Source organism: Lonchura striata, chromosome 1 (assembly GCF_050655825.1).
Source record: "Lonchura striata isolate lonStrDom1 chromosome 1, ASM5065582v1, whole genome shotgun sequence".
Classification (NCBI taxonomy): Eukaryota; Metazoa; Chordata; class Aves; order Passeriformes; family Estrildidae; genus Lonchura; species Lonchura striata.
In genome coordinates, this window is record NC_140703.1 from 1,476,586 (window position 1) to 1,495,545 (window position 18,960).

Consider the following 18,960-nt stretch of genomic DNA (forward strand, 5'->3'; position numbering starts at 1 on the left):
CTGGTAGTTTTAGGCCACTCCCAGTCATCATCTCACAAATAACTCTTCTGTTACCAAAGAGCATATTTGGCTTGTGTTAGAAAAAAGAGAAACAAGTAACTAGTCTGAGAATCTTTGATACTCAAAAGAAGCAGTTCAGGAAGATTAATGAGAGCCACATGTTTAAATAACAGTAATGGCAAACAGTTGATCATCATCTGCAATAAAAATTGTGAAGGTGCAAAGTGAAATTATCAGGCAGAAGCTTTAATACTAACAAGTTATTTCTCCAAATGCCATGTAATGAAGTTTGCACAGTTCTTTGAGCATCCATAATAGTGTTTTGCAAAGTCTATGTAGTTTCAGAAAACCAGCTGCACCAAGACAGATATTCTAGAACATGTTTTCAGTAATGGTTGTTTGCTAAGTTCTATTTAATATTTTCTTTTAAAAGCACTATTGCACTTGGTGAGCAAGCAGAATCAGAGCAATTTGAGTAAGGAAAGCCAACACATATGACATGAAATAGACATAATCTTGATACAGAAGAATGCAAAAAGTGAACCTGTTTCTGAATAATTGGTTTTGTGAAGTTTTAGTGTATGGGGCTTTTCTGTAGTAAGTAATTACAATCAGCTGTAATTATTGCAGCCTGCTTTAGGTGGATCTGCTTGAGCAGGGGGGTTGGACCAGAGATCCCTTCTATCCTCAGCCATTCTGTGATTCTGTGACAGAGGGTGGATTATTGTTCCATTCCACAATGTATTTTTCAGTGAAATGTTTCCCAAAGTGTGTTTCAAATTCTGAATTGCATTGAAGTAAATAGTTTAATGAAGTGTAGGAAATTGGCTTTGGAAAAGGCTCTATAAAGAGCTATCTTGAGTTATTTCTGGGAGTAATTTGTATGGAGCTAATATAGTTGATTGTGTTAGATATCTAGGTTGCTTAAATTCTTCTAATGTACCACCAAAATTACTATGTAAGCATAATCATCATCTTTAGACATAAAAGCAGTATTTTGCAACTAAGTAATAACACATGCAGGAGTTTTGGATGTTTCACAGAGGTCTGTGCTGAAAATTTGGGGTTGGAATATGTTCTTAAATGGCCTTAAAAAAGGATGTGAAGCCAAAGACAACAATTTTTGCTAATGATCCAAGGTTATTTGAGATAGTAAGGATAGCCTGAGTCTTTTGCTAATTGGAATGACTGGGTAATAAAATAGCACATGAAATTCAGTATTAATTGAATGCAAGAAAAAGGCTAAAAAAACCCCAACCACTTCTAGTTTCAGATCCAGTGGCAGTAGAATGACTTGGCTGTGCCCAGCAGCAGTGGGTTTATAATAAATAAGCAGTCATTAGCAGTCAGAAAAGCAAACTAAATGCTCAGAAATCTATTATTCACCCACACATTATATATTGTTTGTCTTCTGCCTGTGATGTCAGAAACAATATTTGAACATGACAAGGTTCAGAGGGGAATAAGAAGGGTGAGGAAAGATGTGATATTGCTTTCACAAAAGGCACAGCCGAATGTGAGTTTTGTTATGTGAAAGAGGCATTTTAAGGGAGGAAAAATGATCCACAAAAATAATGCCTGGCCTTGAAAGGTATCAACAAGTGTTCATTTCTTCTTGTAAAAGAAACTAGAAGCCACAAGAAGAGACTCTCCTGGACTGTAGTTGGCTTGGTTTTGGTACTCCTTGCCAAAAGATATTGGTGGTTTAAATGCAAAGAGTTTATACGGCTTCAAGGAAAGTCTGGACAAGTGACTTTCAATGTGAAAGAAATCCATGAAACTTTACTGCATGGACAAATTGGACCAGCCTAAGATACTCCCTGACCTAAAAATACTTGTTTGTGAAGAGAAACATCAGCTATGCCTTTTTCTTTCTTCCCTCTCAATAATTCTATATGGTTAGGTACACTTCCTTTGAACCAGTGTAGTTGCAGTGAGTTTAAGCAAATTGAAAAGTTTTCTTTTTTTTAACATTTTTACCCCCTCCATTCAAACCAGATGAAATTGATAGCTCCTCAATGTCGGACGATGATCGAAAAGAGGTTGTCAACATCCAAACGTGGATAAATAAACCTGATGTGAAGTATAACTTCCCATGTAATGAAGTAAAAGAAAATGGACATATGTTTCCCAGGTACTGAAATTAATCCTGAGTTCAATGAAAACATCTGTCTTGATATGCATGCTAAAAAACAGTGTTGGTCACTTAACTTATCCTTTATATTAAACTAGGAAATGAAAGTGTGAAACAAACTAGAACAAAGCATTATTAAATTTGCATTTTAGTATTTGCAGTGTTACAGTATGGTAATTATGTATAAAACCTGGTATAAAGTTTTGCTTTGAAGTACAAGGTAGTAAGAAAAATGGAAGGGGGAGAGAGGGGTGGAAGTACTTGCCATGCTCTGTGCTCCAGTAATGCTGGGGGTGATGTCATGCTTGTTTTCAGAAATGGCCATGCTACAGCACTCAAGGAAGTTCTGAAGTGATTCCTAGAGCTTTCTTCATTAGATATTATGAAAGTATTAAAACTGTTTCTTAGATTTGGTAGCTGTATTATCTAGCTCTCTCCATGTAGTTTAGTCATAGAATTTAACTTTCTAAATAGCTGATACTTAATTCATTAACAAAGCTAATTTGTAATTTTCTTTTTCTTCAAGTCATCTCCTAGTAACAGCAACTCATATGTACTGTTTGAGGGAGATTCCATCACGAAAGGGACTGGCTTACATACAGTCTCGACAGGCACTCAACTCTGTAGTCAAAATCACATCCAAGAAGAAACACCCAGAACTGATCACCTTTAAGTATGGAAATAGCAATACTTCAGGCATAGAAATTCTGGCAGTTGAAAGGTAAGCCATCTCAGTAACAGAGGTATAAATGGTAATGATATCTAGGATGCTGTACACTGGAAATGTATGTTGTTATTCCCAGAATGAGTTCAAAAAATAATAGTTTTTATTTAGGAATACATAAATCAGACGTGAACTAGGGAAAAAGATTTGCCAGTAAAATTATGAGTGCTTATGAGACCCAGAAGAGAGGAACTGCAGTTAATGTTGTTAGGGATGGGATGTGTGCAAGTGTTTTCTTTTTGTAAGAGGCCTTAAATAAAAATGGACAGTTCTCTGTAGCAAAAGTATGCATTTGTGAAGAGTGGCATTTAGGAGTATGGTTGTTCTTCTGTGGAGTAATTTTTTTTTTTTTTTGACATCTGACTCAAATTCTCTGTGCATTGTGCAAGGAGTCCAGAAGCATGAACTCAAAACTCTGATTCCTGAAACATGATTCCTGGAAGTTACATGTTGCCATGCTTAGTATTTGCATGCTTAAGAGGGGGAAAGGGTCAGATGAAGTGGTGTATCAGGCTTTTTTCCACTGGTGTAGCCTGCTGTTCTTGGTTTTAAGAAGGTTGCTGAGACCAGCTGGATGTTTTCTCATCATCCTTGGAGAGAACTGTGTGCAGTGGATGGTCTCTTTTCACAAGAGAGGGGAGAGATGAGTTTCCTACCTAACTAGGGATGTTCTGTGCCGATTGGCTCCTTAGGTTTGTAGTAGGTCAGCAAGGATTAATTAAAATTTTGCAGGGAACCTTACTGCTTGTTGAACTACTTCATCACCACCTTGCAGACTGGAGCAGATTGATCTAGAGCTATCTATAGGAATTAAAAAACCAAAAACCAAAATGCCACAAAGCAAAATCCAAGCAAGAACTTCTATGCTTCAGTCAGTGCTATCTGTAGAGATCTTGAATGGCCTGACCTATCCCATTGCCAGTTTTTCTTTCCATGACCTGTAAAGTACTCCTCAACAATTCTAAGTTCACAAAGAGAAAGTTTCATAGTATAATCAGGAATTAAATGTTATTTCCTTACTATATTTTTCATTTTAATATATTCCCCTTTTCCCTTCCCTCTAGATAGAGGAAGAATGAAAAGAATTACGGAATTTTTACTCAAAAATTTTATAGTGAATTAATGATGGCTTTTTCTAATTTTTTTAAGGTATTTGATTCCAAATGCAGGTGATGCTACCAAAGCCATAAAACAACAGATCATGAAAGTATTGGATGCCTTGGAAAGTTAAACACTAAAGACTTTGTAGAGACCAGTTTATAAAGAAGAAGCAACCAAGATATACTGTATGTGGACACAAGCTGACTGTTTCCCAACTGAGTACTAACTTAAGAGAATTTTTCTGTTTGCTGGTGGGACTGCCTGAGTAGCAGGCTTAAGATAGGGTAAATTATTATCCATTTCTGGACAGGATTTTTGTTTGTTTGTTTTTTTTAATTTTAATTTTTGTTTGTTTGTTTTGGAGAAGTGTTTATTATAAAGGTCAGTTTGTTTCTTTTTAATGCAGCCTTAATTGGAGTGATCTGCATCTTTGCAAGAGCAGATGCAGTTGGGTTCACATTAAGTGAAGAAATGAAGGACTGTGAGATACAGTGAAGCAGTTGAAAACACAGTGGCTTTTAAATTATTATCCCTTCTAAAGAAAATGTCTCCATTGCCTACAGTCTAGAAATTTGACTTTGCCTACCAGGTAGTATCAAAGACTAATTAAAATCTAGGTTTTTGAGCAGAGCAGATACAAATTTTAAAAATCTATTATCACATTAAAAACGGTTAAGTCCACTTCGGACTGCAGAGAAATAGAAAAAATACAAGCAATTTGTAAAATTAAAGGGTTTTTAAAGTCTTACCAGCTACTAGACTAAATAACTGGAATTGGTGGTAAAGATTATTTTTAAATACTGAAATTAACTGTAATTTTTACTACAGGGTTGTGACTTTTTTAATTCTGCAGAATTTTATATTTCATAGGTTGAGGCTGTTTCACTCGTAAAGATGAGTGTGTGCATTGAAATGCATGTTTCATGACAGAGTATGACAGTTGAAAACAAGTTGCCTTGCTCCTCACAAACTAAGAACTTGAGATGTTTAAAACCCTTCAGTTCAGCACAAAAATGAGTACATGCTGACTAAAGATGTGTTCAGCAAGATGAACGCACACAAAACCAGCCAAGAAATTCCAGTGCTGCATACCTGTGATAAATGTATTCTTAACCAGTTGCCTTCACTGATTCAAGCATTTGTTTATGTTATTTTGAGTAACAATTTCTAAATTAGCAAAGATTTGGGAGATGTCAGCTATATGGCTGTTCATCATAAGCTTTCAATTTGCTCAAGAATGGTTCTCTTGTTCAAAGCTCGGCACAGGAATGTTCTTATGGACAAGGCAGAGCAACTTTGTAGACTGATGGGAAATCACCAAAAACTCTGAAATAAAGATAATGGGGATTAACTTTGCTGCATGAAATCTTCTGAGTACTTGAATCAAAACCTATGGTTTGGTACTTCATCAGAAGGTGAAATAAGTTAAACTGACCTTTATAAAACACATTTATTCTAAGTTATTTTACTAGGAATCAAGCTAGGGCACCTTAATTCTGGAACTAATTACTTTCTTTTTCCTTCTTAGTATCTGAGTAAATGCCAATAGAACTTGAACTGTTGAAAATATTTGCATGAAATTGCACCTGGGCCAATGCTCCTGTATTCATAGTTTTGCCCAGCAACTGTTGTATTACATTTTCCTCTTCCTAATCCCTCCTGAAAATATCCTCAAGAGTCTCTGACTCTGTGCCTACTTCAGCAACGAGATTTTTTTCATGTAAAGATGTTTGTGCTACTGTTTATAAACTACAGTTGTAAATAAACCAGTACAATTTGAACATAACTTGTTCTGTCAGAAGGCATTTAGTTGCATACTGTAAATTTTCTGAATTAATTCAGAGTTTTTCCTAAAGGTGTTTTGTAAATAAAAGTGAATTTGATCTTTGGGGTGGAAGATGCTGATTATGGATCATAGGGAGCTACTGCTGGTGACTTCTTAATGTAAGTATTTCAGAATTTAAGCTAATTTCATTAAGGACTTTTGGGTGAGCATTCACAGGTCAAAGTGAATTCGCAGGTCTCTGCATAAATTCTAGACTTCTCAGCATCATATTTTTATTATGAAAATGTTGACAGAATGATACAACATATTTCTGCTAGTCGGGAAGGGGAAAAGTGAAAATGACATTTGGTTGTTAAACAGGTGTATTTTAAATATGGAATGTGGCTAATGTGTATGCTTCATTATGAGGACAGCAAATAGAGCAGACCTGTGTGATCTACAGCAAGTAAAGCAATAGGAAGTCAGTTCCTAAATCCCTTCTCTGTAGAAACATAGAATCCAAGCCATTTAGAGGCAAATTATTTGTGAATTTTAAGGCAATGTGCAAGTTATCAACAGACCTCTTACCTTAAAAAGCTCAGTCCAAACTATGAATAATCTCAATGGTGCTGGTGTATCTCTACCCACAGAGGGCCACTTTTGCCTTACAGTGTACATTTTTGTTGTAAAACTTGTACTACTAAGCAGAAATTCTAATTATAGTAGTGCAGTGATATTTTTTGAAAAGAAAAATCAAAGAAGTTGGTATGCTACTTGTCCTTTTTAGCTTCAAGGATTTCTTTTTAAATTATATTTGCTAGAGATGTTGTTCTTGTTTTATTCTGCATGCACCACGGTCTATATTTTTGAATATAGACTCAGTCTCTGATCCACAGCCCAGGCCCGGAGCTGCTGCTGCTCTTCTGGTATTCAGTCCAGAGCAGGTTCAGAGAAAGAGAAAAACACCACAGTCCAGGGAACTTCTTTGCCTCAGCTAGCTAAAGCTAACTAGAAAAGCAAAGGAGAGCTCTGTCTCGCTGTCTGTCCGTCTGCAGACAGCACAGTCCAGGAGCAGGAATGTGGAGGAGGGAGTGCAGTTCTTGAAAACAAACTCTGCACTTCTTTCCACGCCCCCCCCCGCCCCCCTTCACTCCTGGAACAAGCCTTAAGGGTGCAAAACTTAATATTCAACATAAACAGGGCAGACAATTGGGGATAAAGGCATCATACAGCTAACCTAGGACACTGGGTTACCCATTTTATCTTTACCCATTCTGCTGTTACGTACTTTCAGCTTACAGACATAATCTTATGGGAGAAATATTGCTACACAACATAAATCTACAGCTCTACACACATGCTTCTAAAAAACCCAAGGCTGGAAAATAAGTACCTGAGACAGCAGTGTTTTGTGCTGAGTGAAGGGGAGCTTTGGTGTTTAAAGCCAAGAAGAGCAGCATGGTGCTCAGTGTGTTGGTTTCACTAAACTGGCAGTGTTGCACAGGGCCCCTGGAGCTCATCCGGTCCAAGTTCCCTGCCAAGGCAGGGTCACCTAGAGCAGGTGCCATAGGAACTTGCCCAGGTGGGTTTGGAATGTCTCCAGAAAAGGAGACTTCACTGGGCAGCCTGTTCAGTGCCCTGCCACCCTCAATACAAGGAAGCTCCTCCTCATGCTGAGGTGACACTTTCTGTGTTTTCATGTATGGCCATTGCTCCTTGTCCTGTCACTGGGCACCACTGGCATTAGTGACAAATACCTCTGAGATGTTGACATGCGCTGATGACATCCCCTTCCAGCCTTCCCTTCTCTGGACTGAACAGGCCCAGCTCCCACAGTTTCCTCCGGAGCCCAAATCATCTCTGTAGCCTTCACTGCACTCTTTCTGGCAGTGAGGAGCGCAGAGCTGGACACTGCTGGAGATGACTGCACCATGGGGGGTGTTGTTCTTGTACAGCAAGACGGGGATGTCCCAGGGGAACGAGTTCCGTGTAAACTGGTACAGGCCCCTTGCGCTGAGCCCTCAGCAGACTGAGGGCTGCCGGGGTTTGTTGGGCAGGGAGGCTCTCGGCACAGCCGGGGCTTTGGGGGCTGAACGGGCTCAGAGCGTGGTGCCGGCTGGATGCCGTGAGGGCACCGCGGGTCCCGGCACCGCCGGGCCGCCGGATGCCGTGAGGGCACCGCGGGTCCCGGCACCGCCGGGCCGCCGGGGGCCGTGAGGGCACCGCGGGTCCCGGCACCGCCGGGCCGCCGGGGGCCGTGAGGGCACCGCGGGTCCCGGCACCGCCGGGCCGCCGGGGGCCGTGAGGGCACCGCGGGTCCCGGCACCGCCGGGCCGCCGGGGGCCGTGAGGGCACCGCGGGTCCCGGCACCGCCGGGCCGCCGGGGGCCGTGAGGGCACCGCGGGTCCCGGCACCGCCGGGCCGCCGGGGGCCGTGAGGGCACCGCGGGTCCCGGCACCGCCGGGCCGCCGGGGGCCGTGAGGGCGGCCCTGGAGCCCGGGCCGGGCCGCCCCGCGGGTCCCGGCAGCCCGCGCGGGCCGCGCGCGCCGCCGGGCGGAGCCGGGCATGCGCCGGGCACGCGCCACGCACGCGCCGCGCACGCGCCGGGCGCGCGGGCGGCGGCGGAGCCATGGCCTGTGAGTGGGGCCCTCTCCCGTCCCTGTGCCCCCGGGCCCGCGGGGCTGTCCCGGAGCCCCGGCCCGCTGAGACCGGGAGAGGCCCGGTGCTGGGTGGCACAGCCCCTGGGCAGTGCGGGGAGAGGGAGCTGCGCTGGGCACAGAGCGCTCGCCATGCAGGGAAACGCCGGCGAACCGGGCGTGCTTCGCTCCCGGCGTTCTAAAACAAAATAGCGAGCGTGTTTTGCAGTGGTACAAATGCGAACCATTACTTTACTCCGTTGTGCCTTTACCTGCTTTAGGCTTTTCCTGGGAATTGCTTCTAACGAAGGCTTTGGGGCAGCTGGTCAAGGCTGGGAGCAGAGGTCTCTGTCTACAGCCCTGCTGCACATTTCTCTGCATTTCTGAAGTTCCCACATCTGACTGTGTCAAGTGTGACACAAATACATGTGTTCTGTTGTGGCTGAGCTTCAGTTTTGCACCTTATCGAACTTCAAACCTGAGGCATATAGTGTCATATTTATATATAGGAAGATAATATTAATTACCTTAATTAAATTTCCTGGTGTTTTAAACATAGGGGTTTTTTCCTATTGCCTTTTTTCTCTTTTCTTTTACTCTGAAATGTAAATCTTTTAAGTGGCCAACTTGTCTGAACTAAAACACATTCCACAAATGCTGGGAAGTTTTTGACAGATCCCTGGTATGGTTATCTCAGTGGGTCTGGAACCTATGGTTACATCTGTTCAGAATACCAAATGAGTTTTGTTTGCTCAAGAGAGCCAACAGTAAAAGTCTCCCACACAAAGAATGGCGAAGAGAGCAGTTAATAATTTGCTTAACCTCTAGAAACTAGCTGCTTAGCTACAGAAGTAGGAAAAAAGATGTATCTCAACTTCTCATGACCCAGTCTCATCTTCACTTGAAACAACTTTTCCAGTTTCCCTGATCACTGTGTTGCTTCCAGCTTTGTCTTGTTGTGATCTTTGTTCATGGGGGAGTTTTACAGACAGATGAGGTGCTATGAAACTGAGATACTTTTTTTTTTATAAAGCCAGAGAGGATTGGGGATTGGTTGGTTGGTGTTTGGCTTAAAGAAAACAGTTCTACCTGCTCAGGGTGTGCTTCCCTACAACCTGGGGTACTCAGAGATTATTGGAAGGAAATCCAAGAGGTATGCACAAAGCCTGGCTACCTGGAGAGCCTGCAGTTGTACATCTTCCTTAGTGGGAGTAGAAGGTTGATAACACTTGCAACTTGGCCAGAAACCCGTTTGCTAAGAAATGATCAGGAAATACGTTAACCTTTCTTGGTTTTCATAGCCATTTCCCAAGCTAGGTGTGAACTGAGGGATAAAAGGAAACAATTGCTTTATTTGGTGCTTTTGGGATTATCCAGCCCTCGGTGTGCAACAAGAAGATAAAATGGGCTGGCACAGTGCCCAGCAGCCTGGGAAGGAGCGGGGACCTGTGCTCTGCCCCTCTGTAACACAGCTCCTTCCCCTGGAACACAGCCTGGCTGTTGCTGGCACTGGGCTCTGTGATCTCTGCAGGGTGGTGGCCCTGGGTGGCTCCCATTGCCAGTCCTGGCCTTCAGTGCTCTCCCTGTGGTAAGAGACTGTTTCCAGGGCCAGAGCTGGGCTGCACAATGAGTTGGTAGTGGTTTGTGCATATGTTTATATATTAACTCCTTTGTTTTCTTCAATGCTCGTTACTGAATTCAAATTTGGAAGAGTTTCCTGGGGGAATTCTGATGAATAATTTTTTTCTTTTCTGCCATCAGCCTTCCGCCTCGCTCTTATCCAGCTTCATGTATCTGCTGTTAAATCAGAAAATCTCCAACGAGCCTGTGGGCTGGTGAGGGAAGCATCAGCTAAAGGAGCAAAACTTGTGGCTCTACCTGTGAGTAAAGATCATGGCCTGCTTAGCCCTTATGTTTCAAACCCTTCAGAACTTCTTTCTAGTGTTATTAATGCAACATATATTCCTCTTCCTCTCTGGATAGCTTAGATGCTGTATGAGGCTTCAAATTAAAACTAAAAGCTAAAAAATCCTAGGGCCTGTATCTGGCAGCACATTAAGAGGTGGAGAATGAGAAGGGAAACAAAGAACAGGTTGATCTTTTTTGTAGTGTAAGATTCTGGTAAAGTTTTTGCTGGTTTAAATCCTAGGCAATACCATCATTGATATATTCTGAATTCAGGTAAGTGACACTGTAGATTGAATCTTTGCTGAAGAAGTGTAGAAAAAGGCAATTTTCAGCTAAAGAATGTTGACATGAAGGTGAAAGACCGTACACAGTAGCTCTCTTTGCTGTAAGCATTCCAGATCCATAAGAAACAAAATGGACTTAAAATACACTTCCAGCAGGTCATTTGTGGCTGAATTATGATTAAGACATGTTTCTCTTATGACTTCCCTGTGTGGAAAAATTATCAATCACTTCTGACTCACTTTTTGAAATTTAGCCACAATTATTTTGCTGAATTTTCACACGATGGGTGTGCTGGCAACAGGGTGGGCTTCTCAGTGCAGTTTGAGCTTTTCTCCTCTCTTCATGGAGAGAGAGTGACCTTGTGTTACTCCTGTACATCTGACACAGGAGTGCAAAGTTCATCTCTGGGCAAACTTTGGGTCTCAGTTTTACACACAGAATGTTTTCTCTCCCGCTGTCATGGGGGAAGCATTGAGCAACCTTCCCAGGTCCTCTGTGCTAACATGGTTCTTGTGTTGCAAATGTGACCATTCAGTGTTCTGCCTCCTGTGTAGAGATTACTATTATTTACTGGCTTCACCATGTGTACAGACATTGAATTTTCCAGACTTATTTAGCTGAGATACTCACCTTGTCAACAAAGATTTATGCTTTTAAAATACAAGTTGTCAAACACGGGCAAACCATTTCACAGACATTTGGGAGATACATTTTGTATTGACATGAGCATGTAATATTGTCTCCCCATTGTTTTGTTTCTTTGGGGGGTTAATTTTTTGTTTTAATAACTTTATATAAAGGAAAGTAACTCATATTGAATATATGAAGATGGAGGCTGCTGGCTTTGCTTTCACTTCTTTGAAGTTCAGCCCAGATTTCAAAAGTCTAGGAAGCTCATTTTGACAGCCTGCAGAGATTTTCCTTCCTGCTACTTCATCTACAGGTTGTGCTGTGGGTTAGCTTATACCTGCTGGCCTAGTGCCCTGTATAGGGAAAAAAAAAACTTTTCCAGCTTGGGTTCATTTATTGCACTTCAGTAGAACCTATCTCAGTTGTTATGAAGTTTGCTTGAGCAGATAAAGCAGAAATGTTTATTGTGCTAGTCACAGCTTGATTTTTTTTCCTCCCCTTTTCTTTGTGGGGGTGTGTTTGTCACTTGTGATGAGCAAAGGGAACAATGGAGGTGTCTGTGCTGGGAGTCCCTTTCTCACAGAAGAGAAGTTGCTGCCACAGTTTGATAGCCTATCTGTGGCCTCCAGCTGTACTCCTTCAGGGTACAAGGAAGTGTCTCACCTCCTCACAGAGCTGGCAAGTGTAATGCAGAGTGAAAGTGAAAGAATACCACTAGCCCACCTATCTTGGGCATCTAAACTACTCTGTTAATCTGACTGTGTAAAGATTACTTGTCTAGTTCTAAAGGGATGGAAAATCTTCAACTAAGGCCTAAGGTGGAGAACACTCTTCAGTTGTGAGGAAATAGTGTTTAAATGATTGTTTTAACAAAGCAATAAGTAATTTTGAGAAATGCATGCTTTTGCAAATGTCCTTTTAAAAATTATCAGTCATGGGCTGCGGATGAGCATGAGCATTTCACAGTTTTGAGAGAATCTATCGAGCTTGTGACTTTCAAATGAGTTGTGTTGAACTTGGCTCTGCATTCTGATGTGAACATCCCTTGTGTTCTTGTTAAGCCCAGAGCAGTGAATGTGCTGGCCTTACAGCTTGCATATAGTCGTAGCTCACCTTCTATTTGGCATGCACTCCACAAATACACCTCTTTTGGTATGTTTGAACACACAAAACACAATTGTTCAAGTCCCTCTGGCCTTCCTGGCATTTTCTGGTTCGCTTACTGAGCTCCCATAAACTAAACTCCTGTAACCAAAGGTTGTTTGAGAATATGGTTAGAAAGGAGTTTGCAAAGTTAAGTACATCTCATTGTAGTGGTGTTACTGGATTTTAGCTTTTTTTTCTTTTCCCATTTAACTCTAGGAATGCTTTAATTCTCCATATGGAACCCAGTACTTTAAGGAGTATGCAGAGAAGATCCCTGGGGAATCAACACAAAAGCTGTCAGCAGTTGCAAAGGAGTGCAGCATATATCTCATTGGAGGTAGTTTACTCTTAGTGACTATCTCACTGGGGGAAAAATGGGCAATGACTATTACTGCCATTAGATCAAAATAATACAGTGGGAGAAATCTCTATTCTTGCCTTTAAAAAGGATCCATTCCAGAAGAGGATGGTGGAAAGCTCTATAATACATGTACTGTCTTTGGGCCTGATGGTGCTCTGCTGGCAAAGCATAGGAAGGTAAGATGGCAGAATATTGTTATGAAAAGTTTCGTCAGCAGTGTTGCACAAATTATTTCGTCTTATGAAATAATCTTATACCACTTAAAGGTGGTATAAATCAGTAGAATCTTGCATTAATAATAAGTTGTATACCATCACCCATGAAATTTCATGCTACTTTTATTTGGGGCATGTAAACACCACTTCAAAAAGTGGTCATAAATTTGTTCTGGATAAGGATGAAAAAATGCTAGAAGGTGTAATTGGCTTTCCCTATATATGCTGGGAAAACCATGATAAAGAGTAAAACCTGATCCAGCTCATATATCTCTTTGCCCTGGCCTAAGTCTAAAACACAGTCCCACTTGAACGGGATCAGGATTTTCCCTCAGCTTCCTGATGGATTTAGTCCTTCTGTTATCATAAATACTGTTCTTCACATACTTTGTGCTGTACATGTGATTAGTGCAGACATGCAGAGTCCAAATTAAGCTGTCGCTGCTGTTTGTGGTAGATATTTTCTTGCTGTCATCTTCCACCTCATCATTGCTTTGTGCCTTTTGGAAAACTGCCTCCCATTTGTAACTCCAGAGTCAGTTTTTCTTCATGGACTGTTCTGTTCATTCTTATCTCTATTTTCTGTTCATGGGTCTGTGCACACAGGAATCTGACCATGAATGAACAACAGCTTTTTTCTTTTAGGGATAAGCCAAAAAGATAATGCAGGGTTACTTGGAACAATAAGCTGGTGCCTTCTGTTTGCTGATTCTACATTAGCATGACTTACTAGATCACCTTGAGCAGTTCTGTGTCACCTTCCACCTGTCACAGCACAGCAGTCTGCAAGCCCAGGAGCTGCTCGTAGAGTGAGTGCAGGCGTGTGCTAAGGATGAACAAATAATAAAACAAAACCAGTTCTGTTGTTGGGAAGCTCCAGTCACAATGGAACAACACCTTCCATTGCATGGGAGGGATAAAGGCAGCTGCAGGCCCTCAGAGGCATCTGCATAGCTGAAGTCATGGGAACTTGGTGGCTTGGTGAAGGTATTTTCTTGAGAAGTTTTACAAGATTGGGACTCAAATGTTAGAGACAGATGATTAGATCAAGACATCTAGATGTTTTGCATGTATTTGCAACTTTAGACGTGTATATTTTTGTACAGAAGAAAATACCTTAAATATTCTTTTGGGGAATCTAACAATGTTAAGCAATGTTTACTTTGGATCCTGACAAAAGATATAGATAGTCTAGATAACAGTAGAAAACACATGCCTAAAGAGGCTCAAATACCAAGCAGAGAAATTGTTAGTAATTATTATTAATCATAGTATAATTGCAGGTTCATTTGTTTGACATTAATGTTCCTGGGAAGATACAGTTCAAAGAGTCTGAAACACTGAGTCCAGGGAATAGTTTCTCCATGTTTGACACACGTGAGTATAAAATAAGCTCCCTCTCACATTTTTTCTGTCATCTTAAAGTATGAATTCTCCCCCAACAATAGCCAGTGCTTGTTGGACACACATTTAAATATAGCTCCTTCTGTTGCCGTGAGCTATGCAAAATAAAATAAGTTGGCAGGATGGCTACAGGGAGCCTTGTGCTTGTTTTGTGCACTTGTGTAGTGATATGACTGCTGTCTCTTGTGTTTTGGGAACAGCATACTGCAAAGTGGGCCTGGGCATCTGCTATGATATGAGATTTGCCGAGATGGCTCAAATCTACGGCCAGAAAGGTGAGGCTGGGTCACCTAAGGGAACTGGGCAGCCCCAAGGCTGGGGCTAGCCAGGGCTGGTTCTGAGTGCTGCCTGCTGGGTGGTCCCTGTGATCAGGCATTCCTGGATCCATGTGATCAGGCATTCTTATTCCTGCCAGTAACCAAAATGCATCCTGGGGCCAAGACTCACTCATAGAGTAAAGTAACCTTACCCATAAAGTGGATCACTTCCTGATCCACATGTGCTGGTGGAGCGATGCAGCTGGGTATCCCCACCACAGCTCTGGGCTGATGTAAGATGTTACACATGGACAGGCTCTGTTTGGTTCCATTCTGGCAAGGCTGGGAAGTGTGGAAAGGAACTTCATCTTGGGTTTCAGTGTGAAGGGCTTCTCTTCCCCTTAATGATGCTTGGGTTCTAATTGTCTCTTAACAAAGGCTGCCAGCTGCTGATATATCCAGGGGCTTTTAACATGACAACAGGACCAGCTCATTGGGAACTCTTACAAAGGGGACGGTAAGATCACAGTAAAAGTTTATCCCCCTATTCTAGAGGAGTTTTGGTGCATGAAACTCAACTTTTTTATGTTCCAAATGACACTTGTGGTTCAGAAGTAGTGCTGCAGGGCCACTCAGCCATTGGAGCTGTACCATCCCTCAAGCCTTGCATGGGACACCAAAATTATTTTGTTGTCGAGGAGAAAAGCAGGAAGTTATTGGCTTTTACTCCCGCCTGCCCCCGCTATACCCTTTCAATGACCCTTTCCCACGGCTTTATAAGCACCCTTCACACACAGATTCTAGAGAGAAGAGCCAGTAACCATTTGGGAACTGCTCTAATTACAGGTAGAAATAGACTCTGAGATTCCTGAATGCTGTATTATTGTTTCATTTGGTCAGCTTTAATAATTTTTGCTGCATACTGAATGAACATGTGAATTCCATGATATTCTATGTACTAACTCTAGCCAGGTGCTAGAGACTTCTCTTTCCAGGGTCTTCTTTCTCTGACCTTTGTATCATTCACAGTTTGGGCTAGTCATTTAGAGGATATATAGCTTGTCCTTCAGAGTGGATTATTTCTCTTCTGCTTAATTAAATGGTATTATAAAAACTAATTCTTCTCACTTTTTTCCCCCTTCCTTCATTTTTTTGTGAACACAGAGCTGTTGATAATCAACTCTACGTAGCTACTGTATCTCCTGCTAGAGATGAAAAAGCATCCTATGTTGCCTGGGGACACAGCACTGTAGTAAATCCATGGTGAGTTCAATAAAATAAAACATACCACCTTCAGTAAAAAGTATTTCAGTTGCCAGTCACATTTCAGTCCTACTTTTCCATCTACTGTTAAAACTGCAAATTCTTGGTAAAAAGCACATGAGACTTGAGCATACATTCTCAAGATCATAATTTAAAATAGCCAAACTAAAAAAAAAAAACAAACAAAAAAAAAACTCGAACTATTTTGAGTATGTATTCATTTTGGTAGTAAAGATGCTACTTAGCACTGGGATTAAGCATTAGTTGAACTGCTGGCCTTGTCACCTTGTCCCTGAAGTTCAGTCCATTGAATGCTATGCATAGGGTAATTCTCTTAAACAGTTCACACAGAACTATCTCATTTCCTCAAAGAACAACACTGCTTTGACATAAGAAAAGAACAAGAAGAATGTCTTCAGCTAGAGAAGAGAGATTCTGACTTGAGCAGAAGTCATGCAGGTGCAAAGGAGGTAAAAGTGACCAAATCTTCAGGCAGATGTTTTTCTTTCAGATAAATCTACTGATAGCTCACTTCCAAGCTGTTTGCAAGTAAGAAAAACTGTCTGTGTCTTGGGCTTTTAACTTTATATGATAAAAGCAGTGACAAAACCCTTGGGGGAGACACAATCATGTTCAGTAGCTCATGCAGAGTAAAAATACACTATGAATACCCATTAGGATCTTCAAAGGAGAAAGTGTTCATCTTTGCCAGTGTGGTTGTTCCTTTCCCCTTGAGGTATATTGCATGCTTAGAGGCAGTGTTTTTCAGAGTGGCTTTTACCACAGTTCTTGATCTTTGAAAGACACGTGTTAAGTATGCATATATCACATATAGAAAGTGCCATATATAAACCCTGGAAGCCATTTCTATCATGCCAGAGTTATGGACTATGATGCTATTTTTAGGACAGCCCTGTAGTTACAGCTGTAGGCATCAAGGGTAGGAAGTGCTTTTTATACAAACAGCAGCAACTGCACTGATGCCTTGAAACCAATGTGTTAATCCTGTGAACAAATGTACTTAATTTTGCAGGGGTGAAGTCATAGCCAAAGCTGGGGCTGAGGAAACAGTTGTATACACAGATATAGGTAAGGGAAAAATTGGTTTTGTTTTTTCCCCACTTTTTTTCTTGAGTACAGGATATGACACTAAGGAGGGACAGTTTTTTTTAAGTCTATGGCCTTACACATGCAACTGCAGATGATGCATAATGCAGCATTCCCCTGCCTTGTCCACCTTTGCTAGGTTAAAGCAAGAACCAGCAGCACTATCCCGTTCTACATACAATATTCTAGAGCTGTACCCTTCTAGTTCACTCCCTTAGGCAGAAGGTGCCACCTTAGGAAAGAGCAAAGCTGAGGCTTCCTTCAGCCCTGGCTGCACACTTGCAGTGCCCTACCACCCCATTCTCCATCACAGTTGCTATTTTCCCTGTCCTACCTCAGAGGAAGTCAGGAGCTTTCTTTTTTGGCTGCTGTTCTCTTAACTCTTTTCTTCTCTCCTGCAGATCTAAAGAAACTTGCAGAAATACGTCAGCAGATTCCTATTTTAAGCCAAAAACGTTGTGATCTCTATGGTGTCGAGATGAAAAAGTGAAGCTGGGTGAAGAGGGAAGGTTCAGCTGTCACAATGGCTGTTGCCTTCATCTTTGGAAGGACTTCCTTAGTAGTTGCTCAACAATTTACTACCTAATGTGCCAGTTAAGAAAACACCACCTAACAAAAAACTTGGTGCAATTCTAGTATGATTGAACTATAACTTTTGTATCTCCTCTCATACTTCAATATTTCATAGTATTTTACAGGTGGGATAAAGATGGAGATGAAAACAGTTCAATACAGCAGTGATTAACGTTGATTTTTAGTCATCATAATGTTTTAGTTACCTTCTGAGGCCTGTTTTGTAGAACACAGAAATGGAAATCTTGTTTTCTGAAACTCTCAAGTCAGCTTTGGTATTATGAATTTTTCAGTGAATTGTCAGAAAATCTAGAAGCATGATTCTTCTCATTCTGTCCTTTTTAGATGTACATGACTTAACCAAGGTCCTTGAATGCCCTACTTGGGAAGCTTAAAATTTAACACACTGAGCAAAACAGGCCAAATTCTGCTCTGCTCTACTCAGGACACTGCAAGAAGCTGCCAGACAGAGCTGCTCCTATAGAAGAATCTGTGACAGTTTTTGGTTCATGTGTTTTGTCTGGATCTGTGTATTAAATTCTCTTTATGGCAAATGCTGTTCACTGCTGAAGTGACACAGATTGCTGTGTTGTTACAGTAATTGGCCTTTGCTCTCCCTACTGCTTCCTTAACAAAATGTTTGAGTGGGCTTTACTTCTGCTGCCTGGAAAAGGCTGAGAGCAGTCGGGTTGGAAACCCTCCTGCACTAAGTCCTGCCCACAGTCTCCCAGAAGACTGCTCAGTGCTTGAATGCATTATTGCCATGGGCAGCTGCCATCCACATTCCTGACTGTGCTGCTTTTGCTGGACACAAACTGATTGAGAAAGATGACTTTAAAATACTGCAAACCAGCCAAGCACATTGCACTTCTGGTTTTGGGGTTTCTTTTTTGAAGGAAGACATCTTTTAATGTAAAAAGAATGTAACGATTTATGCTTTTTATTCCTTGGAATGAAAAAAAAAAGGCAACTTACCAGCCTCCACTGATAAGCTTTTGGTTTTCCAGCAGCATAAAACAGCTGTAAGGCTAAAAAAAATTTCAAAATACAAGAATGGGAGGGAGAAAAGGTTTTGTCTTACTCTACCTAACCACATTTCCCCCAAAACCATCTTACATTTCATTCACCTTTACCAATCCTCTTCCCAAGTTTTTTGGGTTTCTGGGGGGTTTTTTAACATTTTGGCTTCTCTGCAATGAGCTTGGTGTGATTTATAAATAAGAACAAACATTCAGCCAAGCCCTGACACATCCTTCCCTCAAAAGCCAGATCCCATCATTCCACTCGGTGGCATTCTGTAGCAGCAGGTGTTTTTGGTCTGTTTCACTGCATTTTGGTGTATATACTGCACAGGAACTTTTAAGAAACAACCCATACAGTACAAGGTAAAATGAAGGTTTATTTGTTGAAAAATAAATATTAAAAAATTAACAATTTACCATTTGAGCTGA

General features: G+C 41.5%; 2 protein-coding genes and 1 long non-coding RNA gene across 10 annotated transcripts in view; 2 read left to right on the forward strand and 1 right to left on the reverse strand.

The window, feature by feature from the left end:
• TBC1D23 (TBC1 domain family member 23) overlaps window positions 1-5,842 on the forward strand; it is a 34,186-nt gene extending 28,344 nt beyond the window's left edge. For all 8 annotated transcript variants that reach the window (XM_077790910.2, XM_085588620.1, XM_085588613.1 and 5 more), the window contains 3 exons: window positions 1,999-2,134; window positions 2,661-2,855; window positions 4,008-5,842. In XM_077790910.2, the coding sequence (XP_077647036.1) occupies window positions 1,999-2,134; window positions 2,661-2,855; window positions 4,008-4,089 (413 nt within the window). In that variant the 3' untranslated portion in view covers window positions 4,090-5,842. The remainder of the gene's footprint in view (window positions 1-1,998; window positions 2,135-2,660; window positions 2,856-4,007) is intronic.
• The window catches only part of LOC146768559 (uncharacterized), a 30,046-nt gene extending 22,438 nt beyond the window's left edge, over window positions 1-7,608 (reverse strand). The window contains exon 1 of the long non-coding RNA XR_014957590.1: window positions 7,482-7,608. This is a non-coding gene — a long non-coding RNA (uncharacterized LOC146768559). The remainder of the gene's footprint in view (window positions 1-7,481) is intronic.
• Window positions 7,609-8,329: 721 nt separating this feature from the next.
• Window positions 8,330-18,955, forward strand: NIT2 (nitrilase family member 2). The gene is made up of 10 exons (XM_021545511.4): window positions 8,330-8,360; window positions 10,122-10,240; window positions 12,546-12,666; window positions 12,778-12,866; window positions 14,189-14,282; window positions 14,510-14,584; window positions 15,005-15,083; window positions 15,731-15,829; window positions 16,863-16,918; window positions 17,338-18,955. The coding sequence occupies exons 1-10, from the start codon at window positions 8,354-8,356 to the stop codon at window positions 17,424-17,426; spliced, it is 828 nt and encodes a 275-aa protein (XP_021401186.1). The 5' UTR covers window positions 8,330-8,353; the 3' UTR covers window positions 17,427-18,955.
• Window positions 18,956-18,960: the final 5 nt, after the last annotated feature.